Raw genomic sequence first — 22,891 nt, 5'->3', positions numbered from 1 at the left:
ATAACATTATTGCAAAAGACACAACATTTAGTAAATAATGCTATGTTCTATTGCTACAAAATCTAACTTCCGTATGAGTAAAACTTGTGTTCGGAGTGAAATTTGAACATATAGTACATACTTACTTACTTATTTACTTACTTGGCTTTTAAGGAACCCGGAGGTTCATTGCCGCCCTCACATAAGCCCGCCATTGGTCCCTACGTTGAGCAAGATTAATCTAGTCTCTATCATAAAATCTATTTTAATATTATCTTCCCATATATATCTCGCCCTCCTCAAAGGTCTTTTTGCCTCCGGCCTCTCAACTAACACTCTATATGCATTTCTGGATTCGCCCGTACGTACATATAGTACATAGCTGTATAAATTATTACGAAGAAAGAAAGAAAGAAAGAAAGAAAAGAAAGAAAGAAAGAAAGAAAGAAAGAAAGAAAGAAAGAAAGAAAGAAAGATAATATATTTAATATGAAAATAACTCAAATATTGTATTTAGTAAGAATTTAATATCAATAAGAAGTCGAAATGAAAGTTTTGTAGATTAACTTAATAATAAAATAAATGGAGAATCAAATGGATTATAATAATGTATTACCGAATCACAAGATAAGTTATTTATTTGAAATATATCAGTCAATATACATTAATACCAGTTTCAATTATGTATTATAAATTTATCTTTCATTTAATTTGATTTAATACACGTTATAACTTCTTAATAATTTATATAGCCTATAATTCAAAATCATGTTATAAATTTTTAGTCCATAAATAAGGCCGTATTTTTTTTTCTTTGCCAGCAGTTTTGATGCATTTTGCCTTTTCTTGCAAGGTTTTATTTTATTTCATTTTATTTTATTTTATTGTAGAATAAAGTTAATAATGCACATTTATTAAAGAATTTGTTCCACTTGAATTTAGTTTTCGACATCGCAATGACTTCACGTTGTCCCAAATGTTCCAGCTTCAGTGCCTAGTACTCTATGTACGAAAGCTTAAACGTCAACCATACCTAGATAGACAGCGCAGTGGAGAGAAGATGGAAAAAGTAAACAAGCCCTAACCTGTTCCCCCACCTTCACAATACTCCGCTATCAGTTAACCTGTATCGCCCTGACTGGGACCTCAACTTCGAAGTCTATTTATTAGATTTACTGGCATGTAAAATAAAAAATTCCGGCACACCGACGCTCATACTGTATAACCTCGGCAGTTGGGAGCGTCGTTAAATCTAACATAATTTAATTTAATAATAATAATAATAATAATAATAATAATAATAATAATAATGTTTTATTTTCGCTGGCAGAGTTAAGGCCATAACGCCTTCTCTTCCACTCAACCAGCCTTAATCAATACAATACATATTTAAATTACGAATATTTACACTACACTTAAAAGGTTCTCCAGCAATATTCTTCAGTTAAGTTTTAACGACTAGTAGACTACATATTTATTTAAATTTAGATAAACCTGTTAGGTAAAGTAGTAACTTAATTTATGAGCTAATTTAATTCAATCAATTATAATTAATTTGAGATTTGAGGTAGCTAGTAAAATGATGAAAATTAATTTAATATAAGTTTACTAGAACTATGTTACAGGGAGAAAAAAAAATATATATAAATCTAAAATATATTTCTATAATGAAATGAAATATAATGTCCATCCTGTCGTTCATACGAATTGAAAGAAAATATATCCAAAACGCTGACAATGAGAGAACTGTTGTTAGTTCAATTAATTGATTAATCTCTAGTAAGTCAATCAGTTAATAATGTTATAAACATGTCGAACTTTCAACTGCACTCAAAGTAACATTCATTTTCCTTAGAAATGCTGAAATATGCCTAATATGAGACTTGTAGGTGCTAGAAAATGCTATATCGACGATGAATACGTGGCAAGAATTCAATAGATTTCAATTCAACTTCTAATATATTTGAATGACAAATAAATTATAGTTATTTATCAGTTCCGATAAGTGGCGAATTATATTCGTATGGTAAGCACAATCAATGAATCCCGTGAGGTGATAGTATAGGAAAGGACCAATACGAATTCATTCCGCTTCGAATTTTATCGTGGGCGAGAAATGATCAACGAATTTAGCTTTGATCTCTCTATCACGAATGTCAAAACAAGTACTTATCAAATTTTGGCCACTGGAGCGCAATTACGAGGACAGTTTACAGAAAGAAAACACAATTTCATGGAAAGATTTATTGGAACAGATACTGCAATAAATTGTTGAGCTATTTTTTTTAACATATTCAACACCGGAATTGAGATATTTGTCATACCGTGGGACCAACTTTTAAATCCTTGTGTCGTAGAAGTCTGCCGCCTGGGATCGGAACGAATGTGTAACAGCCGTGTGCACCTCTCTGTCGATCCCATGATTACAAATGTCTCAATTTCGGAGGGGAATATGTTGCAACATAGCTCAATATTGTATCTGTTTCAATAAATGTTTCCAATGAAATTGTGTTTTCGATCTGTAAACGGCCTCAGGGAAACTTTTTTTCCGGCCCTCCTAATTGCGCTCGAGTGGCCAAAATTTATACAAGCACTTGTTTTGACATTATTAATATGGTGTAAGGAAAAAAAGTAACTTTTTTATCTACCCCCATGAGAATGTTTGCTTGTAAGGGATGGAACTCTTAGCTTCACTTTCCTTCCAGTGGATAATAATCAGAATTTTATCGCCCATTAAAGGCATCGTCATCAGCAATATTTCAGCTCTAGAATTCCAGATCCTAAGCCTAAGATACGCAAGACCATTGCGAATGACTAGCGGGATCAGTGTTGCCAATTCAGTAGTTTTCCCGCTAGATCTAGCCTTTTTTCACTTTTAGTTTAGCGGGTAAAATTTATGAAATTTGTATTGCTCATATAGGGATGAAGCGGGTTTCTTTTAAAGGCTGGTTCACAACAAACCGGGAACGGAAACGACAACGAGAACGGGAACGGAAATATTGTTAAAATAAATGTATTTAAATGTGAGCATTAACAAAGAACTGTTGTGAATGCTCACATTTAAGTACATTTATTTTAACATTATTTCTGTTCTCGTTCTCGTTGTCGTTTCCGTTCCTGGATTATTGTGAACCAACCTTAACACTCACGACGGTTACATGACAATATGGCAATTTAGCGGTTTCTGCACTCTAGCTGAGCGGGTTTTTAAGAATCGAGTTAGCAACGCTGAGAGGGATATCTCATCTCAAAATATCTTCAAAAATCTATAAAGACCGCTCATCATTCTGTGTAACTGAACATTTCAGGGGATAAAAACCCAATGGAGGACGATGATGATTGCATTATTTCTTATTATTATGCTAGTCACGTTGGAAATGGTTTTTTGCTTAATCAAGAAAAGACTATCAACATAACTTTTACCATAAATCATATAATAAAACATACAAAACTATACTAAATTTCTAGGACATTTTATAGACTCCAGTTTAAAGTGGGAAAAACAAATCGAATATATAAGCAAAAATTATCAAGAGTTATATATTTATTAAAGAAATTAGTGACTTGCTTTTCTCAAAATTATTTAAGATCTGCCTACTTTTCGTTCTTTCAGTCGATAATTAGGTATGCCTTAATTTTCTGGGGAAATGGTAGCAAAATTGGGAGTGTCTTGATTTTGAAAAAGAAAGCCATTAGAATTCTATGTCAATCAAACTATCTTAAACATTGTCGACCTCTTTTCAAACAATCACAAATATTAACTGTCATATATATATATATATATATATATATATATATATATATACGACCTAGTCCTTTACACTCGACAAAATATAGACAATTACTCTTTAATAGCCAATATACATGATCATGAAATTAGAAATAGTGAACAAATTAATATTCCATACTGTAGATTACATAAAACTAGTAGGCCTACAAATTTTTCTGTCATAGGAATAAAATTATATAATAAGCTTCCCAGTCAATATTATAAGTTACCAACCAATTGTTTCAAAGCTAGATTTTATAATTGGCTTTTAAGTAATCCTTTCTACTCTGTAGATGAGTTTCATAACATAAAGTCATACGAAATTGTTTTTTTAAATAAAGTTATTTACATTTAGTTATAATTATTACATTAAGAGTAAAATGTTTTCATTAAGTTTAGAGTTTCAAAATGTTTTGTGTATTCATTCTAATTAAACTTTACTGTTTTCAATTATATGTGTATTTTCAAATGTATTGTTGTGACGAAGCCTGTCACTGTATGTTTAATCTATACTAATAATAAATCTGTAGCCGAAATTTTTCTGGTAATTTTCGATTTTCCAAAAATAATTGGTCCTAACATATGTAATTAACCACCCTGAAACCGAAAATAGCTTTTTTGAAAATTTTGTTTGTATGTCTGTCTGTCTGTCTGTCTGTATGTTTGTTACCTTTTCACGCGATAATGCCTGAACCGATTTCGATGAAAATTGGAATATAAATTAAGTTCGTTGTAACTTAGATTTTAGGCTATATGGCATTCAAAACACATTATTTAAAATGGGGGTTGTAAGGGGGCCTGAATTAAATTAATCGAAATATCTCGCTTATTATTGATTTTTGTGAAACATGTTACATAACAAAAGTTTCTTTAAAAATAATTTCCAATAAGTTTTATTCCTTGAAAAATTTTGGTAGGACTGATATTTAATGAGATAAATGAGTTTTAAAATTAAAATAACTGCCATCTAAGGCCGTGTAATGAATTAAAAAACAAATGACTTCGTCTATAAGGGGCCTCGGACAGCAACAATCGAAAGCTATGAATGATAGCCTACAGATAATGTTTCTGTGTTTGTAGTAATATCGGAAGCTAAATTAACCGATTTGTATAATTAATTATTAATTCACCTTTGGAAAGTGTAGTTTCTCTAGATGGACATAATGTTATAATGTTATTACAGTAATTTCAGAGTGAATCGAGGACAGGTAAGATTAAAATAGCTTCTTATGCACAGAAAACTTGATAGGTTATTCTGTATATTCATTTCCTGTATTTCTTATAATAATGTTTATGAACATATTCATTTTTATCTCAGAGAATTAACGAACAACGAGAGTGTATTGATTTAGTATGTAGTAATAGTACGTTAGCTTAGCAATCCATTATTTTATAATTCAAATTTTAACTATGCTCAATTGAATCGTGTTAAAATACATAAAATACATATGCAATAAATGCAATGCAAAAAAATTGGGTAATGAGCCAAGCAGATTATGTTGCGCTGTCGTAAAAGTTGTTCCTCCTGAGATTCAAGAGCTCCCACAACAAATTAAAAACGTTCCAATTCGAGTACATCCGTTATCAACACACTTTTTCATAATATAATATAATATAAACATAATAATAACTCTGTAGCCAAAATTTTTCTGTTAATTTTCGCTTTTCCAAAAATAATTGGTAATAACAATTAAGAAACATGTTAAAGGAATTGTCATTGCACCAAATGAGTGGTCTCTGAATCAAAATGATCGCATTTTAATATTTTAAATACAATTTAAATTAAGTAACATATTAAACGATTTATCCTTCTATCAAACACGAATGTTCCCTGGATCAAATGTCCTTTTTTAATTATGTAATTACTTTATATTTATTTCTAACGGGTGCAGCGGAGCGCACGGGTACGGCTAGTGGTTTAATAAATTGAATTGAATTGAAAGTGGCCAGTTTTAAAATGTTTTAGCCTATGCCTGTGTTCTAGTGTGGATATTTCATTAAGAAATAATTAATATAGTTTCCCAATTCTTTAGTAATGTGTTATATTTTAAGAAAATCAATATCATATCAAGCAAAATTTATACATTGCAATGTTTTAATTACAGATTGATTGCGACACAACTAACACTCCTAGCGTCTCTTTCGTTATTGGCGGCCATCCCTTCGTCTTAACACCAGACGACTACGTGTACAAAGAAGTAAGATCCGTTTTAAGTTATGATTTATGTTTTAAGAAAGAAAGGAATAGGGGAAGAAATGACGGAAGACCGAGGAGAAAATGAGGTACTGATGCTTAAACTCAGATCATGATGAAAATAATGTTTTATTAGTTCACAATAGGCCTACTTTAATTTCGTAACCATTTAAAGTTTTGCTTAATACTAATAATTTTACATATGTGTTTGTTTACAGAAAGATGGAAGCTGTAGAACCGTCTTCGGTATTTCAAGAAGTGACGCGACAACCTTCTGGATCCTGGGACAATGGTTCCTGAAAGGTCTCTGCACGGAGTTCCATTTTAAGGAAAAATATCTCGTTTTTGCTCCAATCAAGGAGGAATTAATGAATTAAACTGTATAATTAAATCTTTTCAGCCGAGAGAAAATGTGCATAAATCTCTCAAGTGACTTCATTAATTTCTTGAGTAGTATCTTAAATCTAATCTCTTTAGAGTTGAATATGCAAACAAAGAACCACTGTTTCTCTTAAGCAATGTTATCTTTCAGAATGTTCCCTAAATAAATAACTTTTTATTGGCTATTACAATAAGTGTAGTTATTTCAAAATAAATGTTTTGTTATACAGGATACGGCAGAACGATCTCTCCGATTAGAAACATAAATAACAAAAGCAACATAGATCCTATTCAGAATTTTGTTTTACTATCTTACAGAAGAATGCTTGCCATTTTGACATCACTTTGTTTTCAAGATAATATCATCCAAATGGTTGCACTCACGAGCTATACAGTCCTCAAACAGTGACTGTGCGTCCTTCTTCCTCAAAAAAGTATGATTATATTATTCCAAATTGTACAAACGCACATCAAGATGTAACACGCTCGCTGTGGAGAGGTCGCTGATGCATTTCTTGAGGGTTTTCTGGGGACCAATATGAATGTTTTGTTTTTTGACGCGGCCCTACAAATGAAAATTAACTTAGTCATTACTAGAGACGGTCAAAATTCGTGACTCGCGAAATCGCGAAAAACCTAAGAACCAAATAAACATACGATGAAAGAGTAATGGAACGGAGAAAAATTCTCTCTGGCACCGGGATTTGCACCCGGATTTTCAGCTCTACGTGCTGATGCTTTATCCACTAAGCCACACCGGATACCCATTCCGGTGTCGGACAGAATCGTCTCAGTTTAATTTCAATTCTTGGGTTCCCTCTAGTGGCCGCCCTCTGCACTACGTCATAGATATCTATGAACGTAGGACTGAAGTCCACACACATGTGCTGAGGTGCACTCGTTATGAGTGACTAGTTGGCCGGGATCGACGGTTCTTCGGTGCATTAAATATATATAAATATACGATATGCGTAAATCACTTAGTGATTTAAGACGGCGCTTACTCCTTCGGATCCCGGCCAACTAGTCACTCATAACGAGTGCACCTCAGCACATGTGTGGACTTCAGTCCTACGTTCATAGACATCCATGACGTAGTGCAGAGGGCGGCCACTAGAGGGAACCCAAGAGTTGGAAGTTAAACTGAGAGGATTCTGTCCGACACTGGGATGGGTATCCGGTGTGGCTTAGTGGATAAAGCACCAGCACGTAGAGCTGAAAATCCGAGTTCAAATCCCGGTGCCGGAGAGAATTTTTCTCCGTTCCATTACTCTTTCATCGTATGATGACGCAGAATATCTGCATGTAAATATCACATGTACTTCGGTACGTTAAATAATATACGAATAAACATAGTTTAAAACATGGTTCACATAATGAATATCATATAAGTACACGTGTAAACTCGCGAAACACTTGCGAAAAATCGCTAAAATCCTATGACTCGCGAATTTAGCATATTTTCTGTCGTTATTCGCGAAAAGACGCAATTTTTCAGCAATTAATAAATATAGCTATTAGCTATCTAAATTTTATAAGTTCTGTTTGTAAAATGCACAAGGTTTGGAATGCTGGCGATAGATGGCGTGAGTTGAAATGGTTCGTAAACGGTTTGATGCAACTGAAGGCAATTTGAAACCTCTCTTTGAATCTATCACTGATGTAGCAGTACATGCATACAGTGAACTGAAGGACATAGTTAAAAATAGTCCTGGACTTTCAGTGCAAGAAGGTTTGCTGTCGTTACGTGAAGATCACAGTGATTTTGTGGACGGAGCACTCCAAGCTACAGTATATGGGTTCCAGTTTCTATTGTTGTCTGTGAACGTGTTCCCCCCCCCCCTCCACAGTTCTCGTGTGTGCTAATAAATAGAAGAAACCTTACAATGGCGAACTGTTATCTGCGTACAACTTTGAATGTCAAATAATGTTAAATATCTTAGAATTGTTGTCAACGTAAAACTTTGAATATATATAATTATAATTGCTAATTATCTTAAGCAACGCAATAATTTAATAAAACAGGGTGAAAGTTTCAGGTTTACTCAAGAAATTTTCGTTTTCACTCAAGAATTTTTATCCCTTTTAACCAAGAATTTTAGCTCCTTTTATTCAAGAATTTTGACTGTCTCTAGTCATTACTGAGCACAACTGCATCACCTGGAACATTTTCCAATATGGTCTCGCAAGCATTTTGTCGGTCGAACCAGTCACGTTGCCGAAGTTCCCAACACCATAACCTCAAATATTAACCATAACTGTGGCCGTCCCAGAAATCTGTAAAGTAACTTCATGCAATGGAGGCGGAGTCTATCTGTGCCGGAGTGTATTGCGGGCAGCATCAGCTCGAGGCCGCTAAGGGGTAAGATGCTCGTGGTAGAAGGTAGAGTAGAGTTCAGATAGAAATGATCCAATCCCTACAAGCGATTGCTAGCTTCGTTCAACCAATGCCTCCTCCCAGAGCGATCATTGGCCCTAGCCCTCCCACATACCACTTGCGCAGAAGTCTTGTTTCGTCTTTCTACTTTACAGTTTCCTGGGACGGACCATAGGGCTGGAACACGAGGTCGATGGTCCGTCCCGGGATTCTGTAGAGTAACTTCGCGCATATGGGGGCGGAGTCTATCTGTTACGGCAGGGCCGGGCATGAGAGCGGCTCCATTTAGTCGGCCAGAGCTGCTCTCGCTCCACAAGGCACTTCAGTTCCAAGCCGGAGCAGGACGCTCACGCAGTGGCGGACTCGCATTACAGCTACCTTCCCTGCATTAATATAACAAGAGCCACGGTTGTTCTAGTCATCCAGTCTGTCAGTACATAATAGTTTATAAGGATATTACATCAATCCATTGTACATTACAGAATTTATAACACTCTTATTAATTTAATGAAATAAACTTCGCTCTATGCACACACACAAATCATTAGGCTTATTTACATAACCCATACGCACATACTGCAATCTCCTCATCACGGTTCTAGGAGAAGAAGAATGACTTCCACTTCCCCTATTTGCTGTGGACAGAGTTCATCTGCCAATATAATTAAACATCGCTTGATGAATTCACCTTCGTTGAATGTTTTCAATCCTTTGCAATTTCGTGGCAAATTTTGTAGCTAATTCTCATAGCCGATTCACTAAGTGCATTATTGTCATCATGTTAATATATAATATAACATAATATAATATAATATGATATGATATATGATAAGACCATAAATTAATACAACTTAAAGAAAATGTTTCTCAGGTACATTATATTAGAATATCTATTCGATATTTATAATGCATTATAAGTTATTATAGTATATTTAGTAATATATCATTTTAAATTATACAAATATTATGATATATCGCAATATAGTATATTACAGTTCATGATATATAATATCTGATATGATATGATATGATATATATCATGAACTGTAATATATTATACTGTGAGATATCATAATACTTGTATAATTTAAAATTATATATTACTAAATATATAATAACTTATAATGCAATGTAAATATCAAATAGATACTCTAATATAATGTACCTGAGAAACATCTTCTTTAAGTTGTATTAATTTATGGCGTTCATTATCAACATATTTGTCATATTCAGTAGCATGTTGTAAAGAATAATGCCGTTGGATATTGAACTTCTTAATCAGTTGGAGTGTTTTATGACAAATTAAACACTTTGCTAATCCACTGCTCTCTACCAAAAAGAAGTCCTACTCCCATGATACATTAAAAGCATTGGGAGTAGCGGGACGCTATAGTGTATGAGCGGAAGCTCCGTCTTCAAAATTCGCCATCATACTGCAGAGTCACCACTGCACCGACATTGAATGACGTACAGTATGCATACGTCACAGCGCTCGCAAGACTCGCTCTTTAAAGCACACAGCGCTCATTTCTCAGAATCACGTGATGTGCTCAGCCCTGTGTTACGGAGTATACTGCGTGCAGTATCAGTTCGAGTCCGCTAAGGGGTAAGATGCTCGTGGTAGAAGGTAGAGTAGAATTCAAATAGAAATTATCCCATCCCTGCAAGCGAGTGGTCGCTTCGTTCGAGCCTCCCCCCAGAGCAATCATTGGCCCTAGCTCTCCCACATACCACTTGCGTAGAGGTCTTGTTTCGTCTTTAAACTACACAGATTCCTGGGATGGACCATAGATGTAAGATTCGTCTGACACTTCGATCAGATACTCTCAAAACCACAGCATGTTTAATGGCTGAACGTCGTGGAGATGTGGTAACAGCATGACTCACTACTCCGCCTTGGGAGCCCGAACGTTGTGACATCTACTGGACGACTTCTGCTTGACAGTTGAACCTTTTGTCTGAAATTTCTCATCCATATCAGTAGAGTTTTCTTATCAGGAATTCTTTCGTGTCGATCTACTCTAAAATGGGTACGAAACTGCCATAGCGTTACAATCACAATCACCATTTTTTTAAATGTTCAACAATACAAATGGACGATGTTCACCTGTACACGCCATCACACGACGGTAACTGAAATGGCATGGCTTGTGCTGCTCATAGATACGAGTATATGCCACTCAAGCGCTACTATCAAGAAACGTGTATGGAGGACAATTCAAACCGGAGAGATCATTTTGCCGGACCCTGTACTACTACAAAAGTTGCGACATGCATTTCCACCCTTACTAGTTTAAGGGGTTAGGTACAGCTTATAGCAGTAAAATGTTTGGAAATATTCAACATTTGTTTCCTCCATTACTGTATCTTGTACAATAATGAAAATTAGTATGTGTAAAACACTGTCCTTCCTCTACATGAAAAAAAAAAAAATATTTTTACGGATAATGAAAATTATTTTTTTTTTAATTCAAAATGGTGGCAGTTCACTGTGCAGTGATGAAGCGTTTCCCTCATAACTCATAAACTTGTTAACTTTTTCATGTTCTCTCTCTTTTATTTTATTGCTGAAACTCATGCTTACAACATAATGCTCTCTAAAATACATTCCTTAATAAATCATTTTTTTTTGTGTTACAAGAAAATACTAATATTTGACCATTTTTTAAATAAATTTATTTTTTATCAGACAAACTATCAAAGGCAGAGAAGTGATCGTGCATCATATTGTAGGTATGACATATATAAATACACACAAAAAAACTAGTTTAATTTAAAAAAATTGTAAATATTTTTTTTTAATCGTAAAAATATTTTTTTTTTTCATATAGCATAAGAACAGTGTTTTACACATACTAATTTTGATTATTGTACAAGATACAGTAATGGAAGAAAAATGTTGAATATTTTCAAAATTTTACTGCTTTAAGCAGTAACTAACCCCTTAAGACAATCTCCAGCTTCATTATGCATTCAGTATCCTTAACATTTTAACCCGTTTAATTCAGTTCGGATCACAAACTTCCATTCACGGCACGGTAAAATTAATGTAATATTTATTACCAATATGCTTATAATTTAATAGTTCTGCACAAGTACTGACTTAGTTTCAGTACACAAGTTTGGTTTGTGCTGTTTTCTACAGCTTTCGAGCCGTCAGTAGCAGTTCAATGAATCTGATAGACGAGAATTCTGACTTTTATTTTGTTATACACCATTGTGCCTTCGTAAAAATCCTTTATCTTCCTGTTTTCCGTCAATTCTGCACTCCTTCGATTGCGCTTGCAATCCTCAAATATGTTGATTACAACGTATCTGTGTAAGCCGATTCTGAAAGCAAGTGGGAGTTAACATTTTCAAAACGTCTCTTGTCTACCTGATAACGAAAGTGATCTTCCTGTGTCCATACATTCTTCAACTATAACTCTACATAAAACTGTCATGATTTGACTTCACAACGCCCTCTAAACCACAAAAATCTTGCGTTAAAAGTTACTATTGGAATCAAACTGACTCTTGTCCATAGCAGAATTTGCGACAAAATATTAGTTCCAGCTTTGGAATCGAAGAGTCTCAAGCTTCCATTTGATTCTAAATGCACCCAACTTCTTTGGTTTCATAATGTCACTTGCCTAGCTGGTAAGAAATATTAGACCTAAAAACGTTTATCATGATTTCCCACAAATTTATGGGAATAGACAAGAGTCGTTTTGAAAATATGCTCCTCAAATCATGGCTGTTTGTTGCAAGTTGCAAATACTTGTTGTTTTGTGGATTCATATCAGACCTACGTTTTACATGCAAGGAAAAGCGGTAATGCATAAATGTTTCAAATATGCATCTTTACTTATTAATGAGCACGTTACGCAATGAGCACTGGTTTCAATCCTCAACGTATAATATATTATACATTAAGGGACAGAAACGCATGATTTTCTGCGAGGCACATAATTGGAGCCCGGGGGATTTATCCCGAGAGCTACAAATGTAGCCTACTGAGGGGAAAATGTGTTTCGATCCCGTGGTGTATATACTATTTTTTCTAAGGACGTGACTAAATTGTCGCATTTTATTTTTTATTGAAGTTTATTGAAGCTATTTTTATTGAGGGTATATGCACTGATGCAAAGGAAATGTCACGGGAACGTTCTTATGTTTATATTTGTATGTGCAATGCAAAATGGATAGTTTCGAAGATCCAAAAGAAATAACAAATGCTGCTAGTGATTCAGTTTCTGGTTTACTGCCGAAAAAATCTAGAAGATTATGTGAAGGTGGATACACTCGTTTCAAAGAATGATGTTTATTGAAGAATGTACAAATATATTCAGAAAATGACTTGTTGGTGTATTTTACGGAAAGAGCGAAGGAATTCAAGTCTTCTACGATATCGGCACAATATTCTATAAATAAATGATGATAAAAAGAACCTTCATTTCACTATCTTTTATTAAGAATAATTCAATAAGTGAATAGCATGTAAAAACAAGTAGCAGCTGCAAGTACTTTCGTCTTATCCAGCATCATCAGGTAGCATAAGAAATTAAATATGCATGAATGTAAAAATAGAAAGAGCACCAAACCATCATCTCAAAGTATCATATAAACACATTAAAAGACAAGTTGAAAGATCATAAATAACACTGAGTTAATAAATGTGTACAAATATGTGAAAAATATAAAATTGTGAACTTACAACGTGATATATCAGGAGCGACAAGTTAAAATTAATTAGAAATACAAAACCTTTAAATATTAGAATATGAGTCACTGTTCATGTGAAACGTAATGAATGTACATGATTTAGTACCAATAAAGTAAATATTCAGTTCGTGAGATAGGATGCCGCCGAAGAAAAGCTTAATGGTAAATATACCTAAGAGTAAAAATTATTACCATATGCAAATGTGAATTTAAAAGATGTAATGTGGAGCAGAACTTATGTGTGATGCTAAACGATGTTATACAAAGAACAAGTTTAGAAAAAAAAAAGTAATTCAAAGTTATATTATACCTATCCAGACTGTATATTCAGAAAGGTACCTTTATTAGGTAATTTAAATAAAATTCCTCTTCTCTAGTCATCAGGTAAAGTCACAGATTCTCGTACTTATTTCGGGAAAGAATTTAACATCTCTGAAGCAAGATCCGGATGTATTTTAGTGCTTCAGGGATGATATCTATGCCTTGGGATTTATAACATTTTATGTCTTTGATGACTTTCATCATTTCTGTTTTTATAGGTGGTTAAGTTGGTGTTAATATGAGAATGTTATCTAATTGTTGAAAGTTACTTGAATGGAACTGTTCCCATGTAATGCTTAAAAGTTCTTTAAAATACTTTTCCTAGCTTATTATTTGTCTATATTCATTAATAATCAATTTTTCTGATTTGTTTTTTACAGATAGAGTTTTCCCTTGTCTTTTTACTTATAAAGAATTATTATATAATTGCATATAAAAGATTTTACTGGTGACAATATTTCATGTATTTTGACATAGTTTATTACAGTATTTTCTTTGTTTTCATTGGTGGCGTTTATGTGTTTATTTACATTTATTACAATTCATAGTTTTGTAACTTCTGATTCATGTTCGTTTCAGAAAAGGAAATCCACATTTGAATTTTTAACTAATACTGCAATTCAGAAACACAATGTCTCAAAAGTTCTAGGTCTATCTAATTTCGTCTTCATATGGAGGAAATAGAGAGGTCCTACTGTTTGGGCTCTTACAATATCCGACACCACTTAACTGACGAACAATTGAAAGTCGGAGGCGAGAAAATAATAGTGTTGCTCTTAGAATTCTTTACTTATTTTTATCTGAAGGCGATACAATATTAATATACATCCTTCATTCAAGTAACTACTTCTTAATATGCTTCCATCATATTTTTACATAAAAAGTCCTTAACCTTGCCTTTCCTTTTCAGTATAATTTTGAATGAAGTAAAGCGCAAAACGGCCGCTGATGACAAAATCAATCTTCAATATATTTAATGACATGAAGATTAAAATATAACTGCGCAATCACCAGAGTGGGAAGAAGAGTCCCTGATTGCACCGCTTGTTACAACACTTCAGCATTGTAATGGCAGCTTTCAATGAGCATTATTAACCGCTTTATATCAGTGTTATATATAAGCAAGAATGTTGGATCTCTTCACTACAGTCTCACGAGTAAATCTTAGGGCGGTGACAACGGAAACAACCACGGCAAATTACAAATCTGTAGCAATTACTCTGACAATGCTACAAAAGTGCGATAATACCAGTGACAGATATCAGTGACAATCACAGATCTGCAATAACAACTTCAAAACCACAATAAGGACAATAATACAGCATGCATCGCTTCAGGAAACGTGATGTAACAACTACCGTGGCAACCAGTACAATTAAATAAAATAATACTGGTGATAGATATCAGTGACAATCACAGATCTGCTATAACAACTGTCAAAACCACAATAAGGACAATAATACAGCATTCATCGGTTCAGGAAAAGTGATGTAACAACTACCGTGGCAACCAGTACAATTAAATAAAATAATATTAGTGATAGATATCAGTGACAATCACAGATCTGCTATAACAACTGCCAAAACCACAAGAAGGACAATAATATGCATCGGTTCAGGAAAAGTGATGTAATAACTACCGTGACAACCAGTACAATGAAATAAAATAATACTAGTGATAGATATCAGTGACAATCACAGATCTGCAATAACAACTGTCAAAACCACAATAAGGACAATAATACAGCATGCATCGGTTCAGGAAAAGTGATGTAACAACTACCGTGGCAACCAGTAGAATTAAATAAAATAATACTAGTGATAGATATCAGTGACAATCACAAATCTCCAATAACAACTGTCAAAACCACAATAAGGACAATAATACAGCATGCATCGGTTCAGGAAAAGTGATGTAACAACTACCGTGGCAACCAGTACAATTAAATAAAATAATACTAGTGATAGATATCAGTGACAATCACAGACCTGCAATAACAACTGCCAAAACCACAATAAGGATAATAATACAGCATGCATCGGTTCAGGAAAAGTGATGTAACAACTACCGTGGCAACCAGTACAATTAAATAAAATAATACTAGTGATAGACATCAGTGACAATCACAGATCTCCAATAACAACTGTCAAAAACACAATAAGGACAATAATACAGCATGCATCGGTTCAGGAAAAGTGATGTAACAACTACCGTGGCAACCAGTACAATTAAATAAAATAATACTAGTGATAGATATCAGTGACAATCACAGATCTGCAATAACAACTGTCAAAACCACAATAAGGACAATAATACAGCATGCATCGGTTCAGGAAAAGTGATGTAACAACTAACGTGGCAACCAGTACAATTAAATAAAATAATACCAGTGATAGATATCAGTGACAATCACAGATCTGCAATAACAACTGTCAAAACCACAATAAGAACAATAATACAGCATACATCGCTTCAGGAAAAGTGATGTAACAACTACCGTGACAACTAGTACAATTAAATAAAATAATACTAGTGATATATATCAGTGACAATCACAGATCTGCAATAACAACTGTCAAAACCACAATAAGGACAATAATACAGCATACATCGGTTCAGGAAAAGTGATGTAACAACTACCTTGGCAACCACTACAATTAAATAAAATAATACTAGTGATAGATATCAGTGACAATCACAGATCTGCAATAACAACTGTCAAAACCACAATAAGGACAATAATACAGCATGCATCGCTTCAGGAAAAGTGATGTAATAACTACCGTGACAACCAGTACAATTAAAAAAAATAATATTAGTTATAGATATCAGTGACAATCACAGATCTGCAATAACAACTGCCAAAACCACAAGAAGGACAATAATACAGCATGCATCGGTTCAGGAAAAGTGATGTAATAACTACCGTGACAACCAGTACAATTAAATAAAATAATACTAGTGATAGATATCAGTGACAATCACAGATCTGCAATAACAACTGTCAAAACCACAATAAGGACAATAATACAGCATGCATCGGTTCAGGAAAAGTGATGTAACAACTACCGTGGCAACCAGTACAATTAAATAAAATAATACTAGTGATAGATATCAGTGACAATCACAAATCTCCAATAACAACTGTCAAAACCACAATAAGGACAATAATACAGTATGCATCGGTTCAGGAAAAGTGATGTAACAACTACCGTGGCAACCAGTACAATTAAATAAAATAATACTAGTGATAGATATCAGTGACAATCACAGACCTGCAATAACAACTGTCAAAACCACAATAAGGACAATAATACAGCATGCATCGGTTCAGGAAAAGTGATGTAACAACTACCGTGGCAACCAGTACAATTAAATAAAATAATACCAGTGATAGATATCAGTGACAATCACAGATCTGCAATAACAACTGTCAAAACCACAATAAGAACAATAATACAGCATACATCGCTTCAGGAAAAGTGATGTAACAACTACCGTGACAACTAGTACAATTAAATAAAATAATACTAGTGATATATATCAGTGACAATCACAGATCTGCAATAACGACTGTCAAAACCACAATAAGGACAATAATACAGCATACATCGGTTCAGGAAAAGTGATGTAACAACTACCGTGACAACCAGTACAATTAAATAAAATAATACTAGTGATAGATATCAGTGACAATCACAGATCTGCAATAACAACTGTCAAAACCACAATAAGGACAATAATACAGCATGCATCGGTTCAGGAAAAGTGATGTAACAACTACCGTGGCACCCAGTACAATTAAATAAAATAATACTAGTGATAGATATCAGTGACAATCACAGACCTGCAATAACAACTGCCAAAACCACAATAAGGATAATAATACAGCATGCATCGGTTCAGGAAAAGTGATGTAACAACTACCGTGGCAACCAGTACAATTAAATAAAATAATACCAGTGATAGACATCAGTGACAATCACAGATCTCCAATAACAACTGTCAAAAACACAATAAGGACAGTAATACAGCATGCATCGGTTCAGGAAAAGTGATGCAACAACTACCGTGGCAACCAGTACAATTAAATAAAATAATACTAGTGATAGATATCAGTGACAATCACAGATCTGCAATAACAACTGTCAAAACCACAATAAGGACAATAATACAGCATGTATTGGTTCAGGAAAAGTGATGTAACAACTACCGTGGCAACCAGTACAATTAAATAAAATAATACCAGTGATAGATATCAGTGACAATCACAGATCTGCAATAACAACTGTCAAAACCACAATAAGAACAATAATACAGCATACATCGCTTCAGGAAAAGTGATGTAATAACTACCGTGACAACTAGTACAATTAAATAAAATAATACTAGTGATATATATCAGTGACAATCACAGATCTGCAATAACAACTGTCAAAACCACAATAAGGACAATAATACAGCATACATCGGTTCAGGAAAAGTGATGTAACAACTACCTTGGCAACCAGTACAATTAAATAAAATAATACTAGTGATAGATATCAGTGACAATCACAGATCTGCAATAACAACTGTCAAAACCACAATAAGGACAATAATACAGCATGCATTGGTTCAGGAAAAGTGATGTAACAACTACCGTGGCAACCAGTACAATTAAATAAAATAATACTAGTGATAGATATCAGTGACAATCACAGATCTGCAATAACAACTGTCAAAACCACAATAAGGACAATAATACAGCATGTATTGGTTCAGGAAAAGTGATGTAACAACTACCGTGGCAACCAGTACAATTAAATAAAATAATACTAGTGATAGATATCAGTGACAATCACAGATCTGCAATAACAACTGTCAAAACCACAATAAGGACAATAATACAGCATACATCGCTTCAGGAAAAGTGATGTAACAACTACCGTGACAACCAGTACAATTAAATAAAATAAATGCGATAATAACTGTGGCAACCAGTTCGGTGACAATCACATTACTGCAACAACCACGACAACCAGAACAGTGAAATAAAAAAGAAAAGCGACAATAACCTTGACTACGAGATCAGTAAAAATGTAAAAAGAAGAAGTACAAAAAGAACCGTGACAATCAGAATATTGACAGAACTGCAGCAAGAACAGTAACATAATCATAGAAGTACAAAAAGAATTGTGACAACCAGATAGCGATAGAACTGCAACAACAGTAACAATTAGAGGAGTGAAAAAAGAAAGGAGACAATGACCGTGATAACGAGATCAACGAACCACAGAACAGCAACTGAAATCGCGACTAAAATTCGCAGTGCTGTTTTTCAGTTGCGAAACAATGAAATACGTGTAAAATATTGAAGTAAGGGTGTGAAACTGTTGTGTATGACCTAGTCAGTATAGAAAATAGAACATCGAATAACAAAAATGAAAACAACTAGCAAACCAATCTCCATAAAGCACACCCTCATTCTGTTCCAAGTAAGTTATAAAAATTCTTCACTATATTAACACAGTCTAGTATATACAGTCACGAAGATGAATACGTAGTAAATATGCATCAAGAGATAGTTGCTAACCACTAGGATCGCTAATATCGCCTCATTACAGACAATGCGAAATAATATCGGCACAGTCTCTTGTTCCTAACACCCTCACAACTCAAGCTTCGTGACTGTATATACTAGACTGTGATATTAAAATATTAAAATTCTACAGCAGGATATTGCATATACGACAAAGCAGATTAGGATCAAGAGTATGATTTCACAAAGAAACTCCAGAGATTATTTCAGTTTAAACAAGTTTGTTACTTAAAACAATACCTTTACGTATAAAGTTCACTTATTAAGCTTCAGTTGTTGCCTTCCGTATAAGAAGTTAAAATATACAGTTCACTTTTTTCAGATTATTGTTCTCGGACGAAAAAAACTTGAAAAGCCATGAAACTGCATAAAATTATAGGTTAGATATAGATAAGATTACTACATTCTATGAAATCAGATATGTGTCCAAGGACAACTGAATGTAGAACAACTTATATTAACGAGTAACTTGCATCTACGTTAACTGATAGCTCACATATGAAACCACTTGCACACACTTTAGATTGAATATACAGTTATGACCACCGACGTAGCTCAGTCACGAGACATAATCATATAGGGTAAGGTTGCCTAATTTCGTGACACATTTAATAGTCTATATTTATGCCAAAATTGTACTAAAAATTTTCAAAGAACTCCTAAATCACGGTATTTGGACCTTTAGCTACAGTTTTTACAACATTCAGTGTCAACAGTTTCACAAGTTTGATATATAATATATGATTCTTCATTGTTATACAGTGGCTCCTAAATCCGTGACAGGGATCCAAATTCCGTGATAGTGCTTTCCTAATTCCGTGAGTGATATTCTAATTTCGTGATACTAAAATAATCCTCATTAACTGCTCAGAAAACAAACGTGTATTTGGAAAAACATATTAAAGTCACGGTATATTGTTTTAATATGGATTAAGCAAGAAATTACAACATAGAAAAAGGGCCTAAGTGACAAATTTAATAGAAAATACTTGTATAACTAAACAAAATAAAATAAAAGTTAAATTCAATAGAAAATTAAATTTGAATAAATTGAATTATAACACAATTATTTCTGATTATTTATATTCCTAACAACAGCAGTAATTAAGTTAAATATATGCCCTATTATTTTATTATAATTACATATGATGTTTTCTATACCTTATTTATATTATTTCCACGAACTATTTTCTTTCATAGACATTAATTTTCACAATTTAGCGTTGGCATCACTGGTCGAGTGAGCCAGGAAGGAGAAAAAGGAAAATAAATCCGAAAATGGGAAAGCTCCTGTAGCATTGTTATTTTCTCACAATGTTTAAATAATCATACACATTGATTCAGCCGACTTTAATCTACAGTAATATATCATTTTTATAATGCTATATTAATTCTTAACTCAAATATAAATTGTTTCTTCAGGAGCGGTCACAAGAGAAAGAAGAACTTACTGGTCAACCACCTTTCACTGAACAAAAGCTTCTGCAGTCGACTGCTTCTATTTAAAAGGAGGGTATTCAATAGAATTGAAAAGAAGACATCTCCTGGCATCTGTTAGGTATTTCAAAAACTTAAAAGTCAGAGACCACAACTCCATGGCAGTCAATTGAAATTTTGTCACGGGATTAGGGGTATCACGGAATTCGGCATCTTTACCCTACTTTGTCTTTTCGGGATTTACTTCCAAAACGGATTTATTTATCCTAATTTCAATACGTCCCCTAATTCCTATATAGCTGTTACACGCTATCACAGTGATTTCCTCACCTCCCCTCTTACCTATTACGTTGTTTAATAATACGATTACACTCACAGTTTACGAACCTGGCCGTGCCGCTGCTTCCTGTCATGAGCATTGCTATCCCTGAGGACGCGCATCGCGGGTTCGTGTCCTGTGCGAAACAGTGCTTCAGTCACGTGCAGTCGAACACAGTCACCGTGCTGACGACAGGCAGCAGTGACAACCTACATGCAGCGATAATACAGGAGCTGCACGAGTCCGGCAACAGCGTGGTCCTGTCGGGAGGCGGGAAGTCCGACAGCTTCCTGCCGCTGCCAGAAGCCAGCCTGGAGGATGCGGCTAGAGGACTACAGGCGCTGACCGAACACAACTCGAGGGCCAAGGTAGTCCTGACGATAGACGCGGACACGGTACCCGCCATTTTGACTCGGCTCCACCTGTTTAACGTCGTCAATGCAGTGGTACTGAGCTCGAGTCTTAGTGGATCTGGTGTGGACGCCTTCTCTTGGGCACCGTATCAACAGAAGGGAGAGTGCGACAGGCGTAAGTTTCAGGCAGTGAAGTTGGGCCGTTGCTGCGTTCAGATGAACGAAGTTTTGACAAGTGAAAGAATCCTAGCGAAAGAACTAAAACATATGCATGGTTGTTCCATCAGAGCTGCCACATTTCCATGGCCTCCATTCATTATAGGATCCGGGAAGGAAAACGTCTATACAGAAGGCTTGGAAATAAAACTTATGAATATGATAGCGGAGGGCATGAATGCTACTGTGGAGTACTTGCCTCCGCCGGCGAACGACTCCAAGTGGGGGGATATAACAGCGTCAGGCGAATGGACTGGTCTGCTGGGTGCCGTGTTCTACGGCAGGGCCGACGTGGCCTTTGCCTCTATGACGGCCACTGAGGAGCGGATGCTGTACTTCGAGCCCACGGACAGATACTGGAGTAACTCCGTGGTGTGGGTGGTGCCACGTCCGCAATTCATATCCGACTGGCGGAGACTCGTCGGCATCTTCAGCCCAGCCTTGTGGTGGGCCGTCGTCGTGGCTTACCTCGTGGACTCGCTCCTGCTGTGGCGGCTGGCGCGGTCCACGGAGCCCGCCACATTCCGCAACGTCCAGACCTGCCTGCTGGCCACACTAGCGCTCGCCCTGGACACGGGCACTCACAGACAGCCGCGCGGTGCCGTGGTGCGGTTCGTATTCTTCTGCTGGATGATCCACTCCATGGAGATCAGCACTGCCTATAAGTCCTCGCTCATCAGCGTCCTCACCAACCCCAGACTCGAACCAGCCATCACCAATACGCGGCAGCTGCTGAACGCGGGCCTTTCCCTGCGCTACACGTTAGGCTTGTCTCAGTACTTCGAGGACAAACATCTGTTGAGCTTCTGCGACAACATCACGGCGTGCCTGGACCGCGTGGCCTTCGCAGCGGACTCTGCGCTCATATCGGACAAGTGGTACGTGGAGTACCTAACGCCACGGCTCTACCTGGACAAGGGCGGCGACGCTCTGCTGCAGACCATGTCGGAACACGTGCTCAGCTACCACGTGGTCATGATCCTTTCCAAGGGCAGTCTTATGCTTGATCGCTTCAACGAGCTCATCTCCCGTATATCTGAAGGCGGAATGCTAAACAAGTGGATGAAAGATATTAAATACAAAAAAAGGCTGGGGAAAGTTTCTCAAAACGACGACGGTGGGCGAACACTCGGTATCCACCACCTTAAATCCGTGTTCGCATTTTTACTGATTGGTCAGTGCCTAGGAATTCTGTCACTCCTAGTAGAGGTGATGCTTCCAAGATTGCTGAAGAAATATAGCAGAGATTCACAAACTTAA

At 35.5% G+C, this 22,891-nt stretch overlaps 2 protein-coding genes across 2 annotated transcripts in view; both read left to right on the top strand.

The window, feature by feature from the left end:
- LOC138705138 (cathepsin D-like) overlaps positions 1–6,517 on the top strand; it is a 43,325-nt gene extending 36,808 nt beyond the window's left edge. The window contains exons 8-9 of the mRNA XM_069833794.1: positions 5,854–5,946; positions 6,161–6,517. Coding sequence (XP_069689895.1) covers positions 5,854–5,946; positions 6,161–6,319 — 252 coding nt within the window. The 3' untranslated portion in view covers positions 6,320–6,517. The remainder of the gene's footprint in view (positions 1–5,853; positions 5,947–6,160) is intronic.
- A 12,631-nt stretch (positions 6,518–19,148) lies between these two features.
- LOC138695090 (glutamate receptor ionotropic, kainate glr-3-like) lies at positions 19,149–22,891 on the top strand. The gene is made up of 2 exons (XM_069819515.1): positions 19,149–19,202; positions 21,122–22,891. Exons 1-2 carry the CDS (start codon positions 19,149–19,151, stop codon positions 22,889–22,891), a joined length of 1,824 nt encoding a protein of 607 aa, XP_069675616.1.

The sequence above is a fragment of the Periplaneta americana genome, chromosome 1 (assembly GCF_040183065.1).
Source record: "Periplaneta americana isolate PAMFEO1 chromosome 1, P.americana_PAMFEO1_priV1, whole genome shotgun sequence".
NCBI lineage: Eukaryota > Metazoa > Arthropoda > Insecta > Blattodea > Blattidae > Periplaneta > Periplaneta americana.
The sequence above is the reverse complement of the archived record's forward strand: the minus strand, read 5'-3'. Positions and strand labels throughout refer to the sequence as shown.

Bases quoted from the DNA above. Each gene is read 5' to 3' on its own strand.
- LOC138695090 (XM_069819515.1), top strand. From the start codon at position 19,149: ATGAAAACAACTAGCAAACCAATCTCCATAAAGCACACCCTCATTCTG. The intron at 19,203-21,121 runs GTAAGTTATAAA...TTACACTCACAG, and splicing joins ACACCCTCATTCTGTTCCAA to TTTACGAACCTGGCCGTGCC.